General features: G+C 38.3%; 1 protein-coding gene across 2 annotated transcripts in view; it reads left to right on the forward strand.

The window, feature by feature from the left end:
• Nucleotides 1-926: 926 nt before the first annotated feature.
• The window catches only part of LOC106545759 (dual specificity calcium/calmodulin-dependent 3',5'-cyclic nucleotide phosphodiesterase 1A), a 31,565-nt gene continuing 20,150 nt past the window's right edge, over nucleotides 927-12,341 (forward strand). For both annotated transcript variants that reach the window (XM_087716738.1, XM_087716739.1), the window contains exons 1-5: nucleotides 927-1,058; nucleotides 1,580-1,762; nucleotides 9,014-9,080; nucleotides 11,107-11,223; nucleotides 11,834-11,974. In XM_087716738.1, coding sequence (XP_087572864.1) covers nucleotides 952-1,058; nucleotides 1,580-1,762; nucleotides 9,014-9,080; nucleotides 11,107-11,223; nucleotides 11,834-11,974 — 615 coding nt within the window. In that variant the 5' untranslated portion in view covers nucleotides 927-951. The remainder of the gene's footprint in view (nucleotides 1,059-1,579; nucleotides 1,763-9,013; nucleotides 9,081-11,106; nucleotides 11,224-11,833; nucleotides 11,975-12,341) is intronic.

A 12,341-nucleotide genomic window follows, 5' to 3' on the forward strand; every position in this document is an offset into this window, starting at 1 on the left:
ATATATATATATACACATACACATACACATACACATACACATATACACACACACACATAATTGTAATATGCACACATTAATTGTAATATGCACACATTAATTGAGGGGCTGAGGATTTCAGGATTGGTTTTAGCTTGTGTTGGCCTCCCTTGGTTGATAAGAAAAACTAGCTGTGCACAAGATTTTGGACTGTATTGATAATTAAGAGACTAGATTATCTGGAGCTCAGAGTTGAGTCTTGGGTACTCTTTGACTTTGCTTCCTTACTTGTCTGCAGATATTTCTTTACCAGACTAGGTAATATATTCAATAAAGCAATTATTTTATCTATTCTAACAAACTTTATGGAAGAGGGGAGGTAAGTTTAAATTACAGGTCACCTTCCTTTGGGGTAAATACTACATATTCTAGCCTCATAGCTAAACTAGTGTGAAGTCCAATGAAAATGCAAACATTTCTTTTATAAAACCTGGGTTTTCCTAGTTTTCGGCTACTGCTATAGATGAGCATGTGACTTCAATGATCCTAAATCTATTGTCCAAAATACTGAGTGCTGTATCTCATCATTGCTATCACCATCACTATTCATTGGTCTTCGTGTGGTCACTGCTATGGCTGTCATTGCCCTAAATTCTTACACAGGACAGTTAAACTAAGAGAAAAAGTGGGAGTAAAATAACACCAGAAGATTATACTCTTCATATTGCTTTCCATGGGGAAGGAAGAAATCCTATGCAGTAGGTTCACAGCGATTGCACAATAGTTGTTAATGGTTACATTAGAATGATGTCACAATGCTTCTGGAGGAAAGCATGACCTTTTTCTTGAACTTATAACCATTGAGAATGTATAATAATGATATGCATATAGGAGTAGGAAGGTACTTTATTAGATATAAATGTAGGAAATTATTTCAAGAAGGGTTGTAGACAAAACAAAACAGCTGCAGACATGGCAGAGGATAAAAGAGAGAAGATTGGCATCAAAACTAATAGTAACCAAGCCAAAACAAAAACCTGTGATCAAAGGACCAAAAAGAAACTTTCTGCCACTCTTTTGTAAGTATATCATTACTTTGACCCAAAGAGAGGGAAGCCTCCCTTGTAACTGTTGGGGTTTGCCTTTCTTGGGCATTTGCCATTTACTTTGAGACTGCATCTAATTCAGTAACAGGGCCTAAAGGAAGCCCCATCTCCTTTCCACTGCAACCCAGATTGAAGGATGTTATTAAATGAGGGCCAGATATATGCATGCACACACACTTGAAAAACACAATAGGCAGTCAAGGGGTTCACTTTGTTGTCCCATGCTGTTGCAAACAACATCTTACCCTGAACTTACATGTTTGCATTTGGAAAACGGTCTCAGTTTATGTAGCGACTTTTGGGAGAGAGGAAATTTTCACTGGAATAAGGGTTAAAAGGCTGAATTCCGCATTGTTCATGGTAGTCATTTATGCATCCATGTGGTTGCTATTTGCAAAGTTTATTTCTTTCTCTTGGCTACTTAATAATTTTAGTTATTTAAGTGAATTAATGAATAGAAAGATACATATATATATAAACTTGGATTTTTGCAGGAGCCTTTTGGACACTGAGGATGAACTTTCTAGTATCCGGTGGGATTCAGTACCTATGAACGTAAAGGAGTGGTTAACAGGCACCTTTGCAAAGAAAAAAGAGGCATACAGACGGCAACCTGATGAAATAACAAGCATTCGGAGTATTTCATATGCTTTAGAGAATGGCGTTGTGGTAGAAAGGCAAGCATAGATGGCACAGCAAATTATGAGCTTTTCAGAATATGTCCTAAATGATGTAATTGATAATTAGAAAAATGAATTCCATAATCAGAGCTGGGATTAACCAGAGTTGTTGTTATGGGAAAAGGAGGAAGGAGGAGTATTATGTATGGTCACAATCTAAGAAATAAATCTACAATAACAAAAAAAATAAAAATAAAGATAATCTAGTACAACAGTGGTTCCTTTAGGCAGGAATGTTAGGGACTAGATCCAAAAATGGTTGATCGTGTTTTTATACCTATATAACAGTGATGGTGAACCTTTTTGGCACAGAGTGCTCAAACCGGAAGGGGAAACCTGACAATTAGCTGGCCGGCATGCATGACTTGGAAACCTGATGACCAGCTGACCAGTGTGCATGTGCACGTCAGAAACCTGAGCAGCTGGGGCGATGGCGTGCATGCCTACAGAGAGGGCTCCATGTGCCACCTCTGGCATGGATGCCATAGATTCACCATCACGGCTATATAATATAGTGCCATAGGCTGTGATCATCACTGGGGCTATGTAATCCCTGCAGTTTGTGAACCTGTGCAGAAAATTCAAACTTTCAAAATGAAAAACGAATCATGTGCTAATGCAAGTCCAGCCCCTAAAATGTGTGTCTTTGAAGTGTATAAAAACCAACATGTTCTTACTTGCTATTCCTTTCTTTCTATGTTTTTGTTTGGCAAGGAATTTATGGTGGCCCTTGCACTATTTTTATTTTTCTATTGTATGATGTAGGAGATGGCCAGGCTTAACCTGAGAAAGGGGATAAATGCATCCTTAGTCATGAGTCCCTTTGCACCCACAAGAGATCTAAGTCCAGCCCACCTTGAATTCCTTTGATTCTTATCAAGCCAATTCCTATTATTAGTTCTACTATTAGTAGTTCAGATTCTTGCAGAGAGCTTTAGCTTGCAATAAAGCAAAACACTTTTGAACTGTCTGGGTTTCCTGATTTTCCTGGCGCTTGACATAATCTCTCTTACCAATGTCTTGCCAGCCCCAACTTCAAGCTAACTTCTATCCCTTGTGTCATTCATCACTTCCATTAAGAAGACTACAAGTAGTTCTTGATTTACAAGCATTAATTTAGTGACCGTTGAAAGTTACAACAGCACTGAAAAAAGTGACATTACCATTTTTCAGATTTACGACCATTGCAATAGCCCCACAGTTGTGTGATTAAAATTTGGGCACTTGGCAACTGGCATGTATTTTTTTATTTTTTTAAATATTTTTTTATTTTTGTTACATAGACAACACATACCCACAACAATAAAAACAACAACAACAAACAAAAAAAAACACACCAAAAAAACCCCATCATCACATACAGCATGTCGTAAGGAGAGGAGGATGGAAAGGAGAGAAAGAAGAGGAGAGAGGGTAGGAAGGGGAGGAGGAAGAGCAGGAGTAGGAGAAAGGTGCCGACTGGCGACTACGCGGAGGAGAGCCTTCTCAGTAGCAGCTCCGACCCTCTGGAACGATCTCCCCGTGGAGATTCGCACCCTCACCACCGTCCAGACCTTCCGCACAGCCCTTAAGATCTGGCTATCCCGTCAGGCCTGGGGATAAGATTCTAATTCGCCCCCACCCGAATGTTGAATGAAAGTTGTGTTTTATTGCTTTATTTTTTTCTTATTCACGTATTGTTTTATGTTTTGTCTTGCACTCCCCCTCCCATGAATTGTAAGCCGCCCTGAGTCCCCTCAGGGAAAAGGGCGGCCTATAAATCACAAATAAAATCTATAAAATCTAAAATCTATAAAAAGGTACAGGAAGAAGGAAGGGAAAGGAGAGGAGGAAGGAAGAAAGTAGAGAAGGAAGGGAGGGAGAAAAGAAAGGGAAAATAAGGTGGTGTTATAACAGGAGGAAGGGATGGTAAAGAAAGCAACCCAAACTGTATATTATAACCTATTAAATGAAATAATAAATGTATAAGAATGATAAATGTTAAAACACTTGTAACCAAGCAACTGGCATGTATTTATGATGGTTGCAGTGTCCTGGGGTCATATGATCACCATTTGTGAACTTCCCAGCTGGCTTCCGACAAGCAAAGTCAAAGGGAGAAGCCAGATTTGCTTAACGACCACATGGTTCATTTAACCTCAGTGATTCACTTAACGGCTATGGCAGAAAAGGTCATAACATGAGGCACAACTCACTTAACCTTGCTTAGCAATGAGAATTTTGGGCTCAATTATGGCCATAAGTTGAGGCCTACCTGTAATAAAGTTGCAGTATTGGAAAACATCTGGTTCAGCATTGACACAATCGCCCCTTAAAAATCATCAAAGCAGGAAGGGAGAAAAGTGATATTGTAGGTAAATAATGTAAGATCTTGAATCAGCTGCATGTAATCCTGGGATAAAGCTCTGTATTATTGGAAAATCTTGAAAGCAGGTTTTATACATTCACTCCGGGCAATCTATAAAACTACTAGAAATTTACAGAACATGATTGTGTGTAACCATCCATTGACTCCTGTTAAGTGTATTTATGAAATCTGACTAATTGCTTTGATATATTCTGTTATCTATCAGCCAAGCATGGCAGAACAAATTAGTTTTTAGGATATTTAGTTAACCATTGTAGCTGGCTGTGTAAAACAACATCATAAATAATAAAATGCAGTGCTATGGTGCCAGGTAATTTTTCTCACACAAGTCAAAAGCGAATGTGTGTAGATCATGTGCTAGTCGTTCCCAATTCTAGATGACAGTGCTCATCTCCGTTTAAAAGCTGAAGAGCCAGCGCTGTCCGAAGATGTCTCTGTGGTCATGTGGCCAGCATGACTAAATGCCGAAGGCGCATGGAATGCTGTTATCTTCTTACCAAAGGTGGTCCCTATTTTTCTACTTGCATTTTTTACGTGCTTTCGAACTGCTAGTTTGGCAGAAGCTGGGAGAAATAACGGGAGCTCGTGTGTGTGTGTGTGTGTGTGTGTGTGTGTGTGTGTGTGTGTGTGTGTGTGTTGTGTGTATGTATATGTGTGTGTGTGTGTGTGTGTGTGTGTGTATAGGTTTTCTTTACTCAAAAGGGAATTGATGAGAATTTTTCAGAAGATGGATGAATGGATGGAAGGAAGGAAGGAAATAGTTTCCTTCCTTCCTTCCTTCCTTCCTTCCTTCCTTCCTTCCTTCCTTCCTTCCTTCCTTCCTTCCTTCCTTCCTTCCTTCCTTCCTATACATACATACATACATACATACATACATACATACATACATACATACATACATACATATTCCATATATAACCAGAAGCTGATGGCAGACAAAACTCATACTGAGATGAAAAGAGGGAAGCAGGAAAGGCCCCAAAAGAAGGAGTGATGGGGAGGGGAGAAAACCCTGATCTGGCTGGAGAGCAAAGAAATATTTGTTCAAGTTCAATCAGGGCAGGAATTGTCTTGCTTCAGAACTTCAGTTACGTTCTAGTTTCTTTGTCTTTCCCAGTGCATTGTTCTGCAATTTTATTCTTGTCTTGCCTGAGAAATTTATAGCTGATGGAAGGAAAAGGAGGAGGAAAGTAGAGAAGATTCCTAGTGCTGGACTGTAGATTGAACCACATTATCTCCAGTAGACATACTATATTAAGTCCGCAGTGGATTTCTTCAAGATGCATAATTAAAAGATGACACACTTGAACAAGCCTAATTGAAACTGCCAAAAATGCAGCACCTTCGCTTTCATCCTATTTCTATAGGAGAATGAAAATCCAGAGACTTTTTACATGCAATTTTTAATCGTTGTTAAAATTAAACCCTATACATTGCATGTGTAAATAATAATTTATTTTTCAACTGAATTCTCATATTTACTGTTACAAATTCCCCCCTGTCATGGATTAACTTGTTAACTAAAAAAATGAACTTAGTATTCACCAAGATGGCATTCTGAGCCAGCAGGAATTTTTCTCTCTCCTGATGATGGACAGCTGGTTTGACTGCCCCAGCTGGCTGTTTGGCAGCACGCTCCCTGGTTATGAACGGAAGCTACTAGGAGTGACTCAAGATGACTCTTGGATGACCATGGTCTACCTGAGAAAAAGACTTAGAAGATAACAATTCTAGATGGGACTAATCAGAAAGCAAAGTCTCCATCTTTTTCCTTTCCACTGTCTGCTTTTTAAGAATCCTGAATTTTAACTGCACATTTTGATATGGTATTTTATGTCTACTTTTAAATGTTAACCTACAGATTGACTGCTGATTCAATGTAATGCCCTACTAGATCTTAAAGTGGCTTTTTAATGTTCTTTTCATGGTTATATTAGCTGCCATAAACCACTTCTATCTCTTCTGCATGGAAGCTACGGCAACTCTGCGTAGTGAAAGAGATCTGTTTTGATTTCAGTTATTGAACTTTCACTACAGTGATTTCATATTTTATAAATTTATCAAGAAAACTCTTGTCTTAATTTTTTTAAAACTTCTGAAAAAAATATCTCTCACTAAAACCTCACTGTGTTTTTTGGGCTTGATCTGTTATGATGCTCTTGTTGTCTCTGCGATGATCTGTTTACAACTAAAAGATTCCGATGTAGAAGTTTAACTACTGAAGTATTTTGGACTTTATAAAAATATAATCAAAATGCAAGCAATATAACAAGATAAAGTTTATTGAGAAAGCTGGGCAAAAAGAATATTTTTCAATTTACTTTAACTTGAAAATTTGGATAAGTAGCTTGATAAAGTAACTATGAATTTAAAAGGTGGTAATCAGATTCAAGCAAAACATTACAACAAAATTTACAATTAGATGAACTGGAGGGTAAATTACTGCTTCCAGCCCTGAAAGATGAGGCTGACTTGGAAAATGCAAGTTGATTAGAGGATTCCAACAAATGTATGGATTCCAAAGATTCAAAGTTGATAGAATGGACGAGTGTTGAACACTTTTTCAAGAAGATTGAGGAAGACCAGAGAAAGAATCTATTATACATTTGGAAAACAAATGTCAAAAGATGTTAACTTACAATTTGCAGTACATTTTTGGACAGTAAATGCTGTAGAGTTACACACAACAGAAACTCATGACTTTTGGGAATAAAATCCAGTTGTTAGAAAAGATCCCATTTAATATCTTAAGGAAAAGCCTTATTATTAAGAGTCAATCAGGGATATTTGATGCTGGACAGACCAGAGATAATGATTGCTATGACTTACAATAAACCAAAGAACATTTGAGAGAATTTCTATGAGAGAGAGATAATTACAAAGACTGTTAACAGAGGGTTTAGAGGTTTAATTTAGCTGTTGTTGACAATGTTTTATATTCTAGATAGATGTCAAGCTAAGTGGGTTGGGTAAACAGTGTTTTACAATATACTAATATTCAAAGCCATTTCAGTATTTTACAAATGCTGTGCCTGCTTTGCAAGGGTGGGGAGTTGTTATCTTTGGAATATAGTATCTGTATTCTATTGGGGGGAGGGACAATTTAGGTATAGATTTGTTTTGTTTTTTCTTTGTATGCATTTTTGTGTAATCTTGTTTAGTTTTGTCTTGTTTTTGTACTTTTCTTCTTTTTGTGTTTGTATTTTAAAGTTTTGAACAAAATAAAAGTTGATTTTAAAAAAATGTACTTAGTATTCAATTATTTGCATAAAAAGATCCATTTAGAGGGATGATCATCTTGTGTTGGGATTGAGAAAGCAAAACTAAGAATTTGTTATTATGAAAAGCAGTCAGGTATTGCCCAAACTTCTTTTTTGCCTGAGACAGAGAAATGCAAAATTGATATGATTTCTTAATGCTCCAAGGTAGAAAAGAAAGGAAGGGAGTGGGAGGAGAGGAAAAAGAAAGTTTTAATATCTTTGGGGGGAATAAAATAGGATTATACTAGATTTGGGTATCAATAGGGGACAAGAACCTCTTGATTTTTCTTCTACCTTATCTTTTAACCCTCGTACGTTTCTTTGCTACAAGTTTATATGCTCCTATTTTGTTGACATTTCTATTATACTCACAGAGGAAATTAGTGGAAGTGTTCAAGGAATTCAGCAGTTGTACAGGATTATCTTGTTTCTGAATGCACCCCTACTTTAGAGACCCATGACAATACTGTGAGACAATCTAGCTCTAAATAATTCTTAAAATTGAAACTATCTGTTAGTGGCCTCAGGTTTGAAAGCTGGGTCCCCAGGTATCCCACTAGATCCTCTGAAGCTCCTATGGTTCAAAGATCCTGGAACCAAGCATGCTTCTACCTAACTATTGGAAGCTAAATATGAAATGTCAAATTCCACCCCACTTCCTAAAAGAAAATCTAATAAAAATTATACTGTAAATCATTTATAAAATCAATCAATATTCTTACTGAAATGCAAAGGGATAACTCTTTGCATTTCAGCAAGTATATTGATTGACTTTATGAATAAATGGTTTACTGTATAAAATTGGTATGAAAAAGAATGCAAGAAATTTGGGCTTAGTTTGAGCAGCTTGGCCTTGTTCTGGTTCTCACTTTCAGACACGTGGACCCCTTTCCAGAGATTTCATGTGAAGATTTCAACTTCAGATTGGGGAAACTTAAAGGGGCTGGTTAATTAAGTAGCTTAATTGCTTCCCCTGGTGCACAACTTTTTTTCTCTCTTCTGGGAGGCCAGGCCCCAGCTCATCCTTCCCATTGCTGGGCTTGCATTCTTGTTCTCTCTCCCTCCTGCTCTTTTTGGCTGGGAGAGTGCTACAGGAGGCTGTGGAGGCTAAATGGGCTGGCTGGGAGGGCATGCATGTGGACTACTTTGATGGGCAGAGACACCATGGGTCGGTCCTTTGATATATCCAGGCCGGCCCAATGGGCCAGATTTAAGAAAGCTGTGGGCCAGGATGATGCATACACTAGTTAGTTGTTTTTCAATACGAAAAATGCTGGCCAAAACTCTGAAAGAGCTGTACTTCAACAGGCTTTTTAAAACTTGCACAGTGTTTAATAATTTCCTCCATCAACATTGGGAAGAATCAATATTAACATTAGTGCCCTATGCGAATCTTCTTGGGCAATGTATAAAATTAAAGTCATGACCTTCAGAATAGAGACAGGTGGATGTATAAAGTCCAAATTTTGCATTCTGGAAAAAAAGCTTTTCCTGGTCCAACACACTAATGCCTAAACCACCTGGTATAGCAGCCTCATAACTGAATTTGGCCAACTCTGTACACGGGATTGTAGCCTTAGTAAATAAGATCACTTACATGTATTTAATTTGTTCTCCTAGGGAGTTCCGAACAGCCACTACTTCAATGGGTATGGCGTATGAATTGGAAGTAATAGAAGCTATAAAGGTGAAAACTTTATTATTGTTGTTTTTCAATGAAATAACAGAATAAATCTTTCAGAAAAAGCAGCTTTAAAGAGGATGATTAAAATAGAATCTACTTAAGTCACATTAGAAAGCTATATGGTAAATTCCATGACCATTATGACCATTATGTGAGGGCTATTAGGAATTATGGTTTGTTAGTATTGCAGGTGAAGGAGCATTCCCTTGCCTTATTGTTCCTTACTGCTGTTGTAGAAAGACATAACATACGCTTTGCTGAGATTTTTAACAAGTGGTATGAGGATATCTGCCAAAATATTTAGGATTATAAAGAATAAGAAAACATGGACAGATATCTTGCTAATGAAAGGGGAAGATGCACTACACTATTGTCACAGACTTACACCCACCCACAGACACACAGACACACAGACACACAGAAGGGAGGGACAGAGTTCATCATTTATCCCTTTTCCTTATAAAAATCTCCATAAAAACGCTATGTGAAAGTCTCCATAACATATGCATGCATATGCACCAAAACAGTGATAGCTGTTTCTTATGGGCTGACATTAGCTGCTGTTTGCTTTCCCTAGGCAATTGACAGATGTGCTTAGCAGGATTTCTGACATATCATACTCCTTTTCCCCAGCCATTTTTGTTGGAAATGTTGTATGTTTACACGATCAAAGCTTTTTCCCTGTCTCTCTGTTTTTTTTAATCAGCATTTTCAGATGTTCAGATAAATCTTGGCATGGTGGTGGAGATAATGCTGTCATGCTTGCCAACTAATTAATACTTTGCCCTGCTGATTTTTGTGTAAGGAGACAGTAGACAGTCTTAGGTTAAAGTTTGGGAGGTTTGAGGAAGAAACCACAGAGTCAGATAGTGCATTCCAGGCATTGGCCACTCTGTTGCTGAAGTCGTATTTTATGCAATCGAGTTTAGAGTGGTTTACATTGAGTTTGTATCTATCGTGTGCTCGTGTATTGTTGTGGTTGAAGCTGAAGTTGTCATTGACAGGCAGGACATTGTAGCAGATAATTTTATGTACTACGCTTAAGTCACACTGAAGGTGGCGCAGTTCTAAGTTGTCTAAGCCCAAAATTTCAAATCAGAGGGCATAAGGTATTCTGTTGTGAGCGGAGGATGCACTACTGAAAGCTGTGACCATATTTTAGATTGCCTTAGCTTGAGGTTGATATATAATTCACAGGCAACACACACACACACACACACACACACACACCTCTACACAGGAGAGTGTTAGGATTTGATGCCAGGTTCAGCAAGAACTTTGATGCTCCGTCCTATTTGCATAGTGGGCTCACCTTTCAGCCCAGCTCCCCTCTCGTCCTCTCCCCCTTGTGGGGCCAGCATCAGACAAATGCTGCTGCAAAATAACTTTGCTGGCAAGTCTGTGGTTTGGCTCTATTATGTATTGGAACGATTCCAGGACCATCAATTTGAATGTATGAAAAACTCACATCCAAGTTGGATGGCATGAAATTATATTAACACGACAGGTCTTTCTATAAGCGGTCATTTCATTCCACAAGTCCTGTTTTTATGTCTATATATTTAAGAACTACTGTGCCTGTCTGGGTCACATCTTTGAAAGTATGTACAGTAGAGTGGCACTGTGGATTTTGTTCAAATTATTCAAATGAAACTTGCACATTTATATTGCACACGTTCCCAAATTCTGTTCTGACCCAGTTAGTATGAAATGTGACCAGTGGCGCAGTGGTTAAATGCAGCACTGCAGGCTACTGCTAGATCAGCAGGTCAGCGGTTCAAATCTCACCGGCTCAGGGTTGACTCAGCCTTCCATCCTTCCGAGGTGGGTAAAATGAGGACCCAGATTGTTGGGGGCAATATGCTGACTCTCTGTAAACCGCTTAGAGAGGCCTGAAAGGCCTATGAAGCGGTATATAAGTCTACTGCTATATTCTATTTATGTTTTAGTTTAAATTTTACAGTTCTCGTTGTGCCCAATTCTGGCTAAAAATATTTGCTTATTTACATATGTTTTTCATTATTGACAGACTATCGATAAATGGGATTTTAATGTGTTTACCTTAGATGAAGCTGCTGAAGGACACTGCTTAAAATACGTGATGTGCGAAATATTTACCAAATATGAACTTTTGAAACGTTTCCAGGTCAGGAGCTAAATAGCAAACAAAACCATAATATGTTATATCTCCCTCCCTCCCTCCCTCCTCCCAGTGTGTGCGTGCATGTATGTGTGTGTGTGTGTGTGTGTATCAGGAAATACAGAAGTCCAAACTCTTAGCAGGCTTAATACAGAGCACAAACAGTAAGACATGATCATCACAGGGTCTTAGTTTATAAAGTTCCTCAGGAGCAAAATAAGATGCTTTGGTATATCTCACCTTTAGGACTTAAGACAGTCTTTCTCAACCTTGGCGACTTTAAGTCCTGTGGACTTCAACTCCCAGAATTACCTTACACAGCTGGCTGGGGAATTCTGGGAGTTGAAGTCCACAGGACTTAAAGTCGCCAAGGTTGAGAAACACTGACTTAAGAGAAAAATCTAGCAAATATATGAACAGATGAGGAATTGACCTGTTCCTCTTGACCTTCTAAAGAAAGATCCTTTCATGGTGCCCCAGTATTAGCAATGTTTTGGGCCTAATCCATGTATAATTAAAACCTTCCAGTGACACTGAATACTGAAAATCAGTAGTTGAAAGAATGTTTGATCTAGTTAATCGCTATTGTGCATACTCAATTCTTGTCTCCCCACAGATACCATTTACCATCCTAATCTCCTTTGCAAAAGCTTTGGAAGCTGGTTACAATAAACACAAAAATCCATATCACAATTCGCTCCATGCTGCAGATGTTACTCAAACTGTGCATGCCCTTATGATTCATACTGGAATGATGGTAAGAGATGACACAATACCCCAGAGAGATAAAGTCTCTCTTTAAGAAGCCTCTGACGTAAGTCACATATAATAGTTGTAGCCTACATCTGGCAACTAGCTACTACCTGGAAATCAATAATATACTTTGTGTACCCAATGGAAAAGTAAGTTTTACTCATGAGGTTTCCAGTGGCAGACAAAGCTCTGCTGGTGCAAAGTCTGTTTTCTTTCTCTGCTTCCTCATCAGTGAAGTAAAGAAGCAGCTCTGGATGCACCCATAAGGTTGTATCTGTCTCCATGAAGTATTAGATAATAAGCAACCTAATGGTGCAGACTAATATTCCACAAAATGTAACCCAGATTCTATTGTCTCTCTCGCTGTTGTT

The sequence above is a fragment of the Thamnophis sirtalis genome, unplaced genomic scaffold (genome assembly GCF_051295495.1).
Source record: "Thamnophis sirtalis isolate CommonGarterSnake01/CBP01778 unplaced genomic scaffold, rThaSir2_p1.2 scaffold_5, whole genome shotgun sequence".
NCBI classification, from domain to species: Eukaryota; Metazoa; Chordata; class Lepidosauria; order Squamata; family Natricidae; genus Thamnophis; species Thamnophis sirtalis.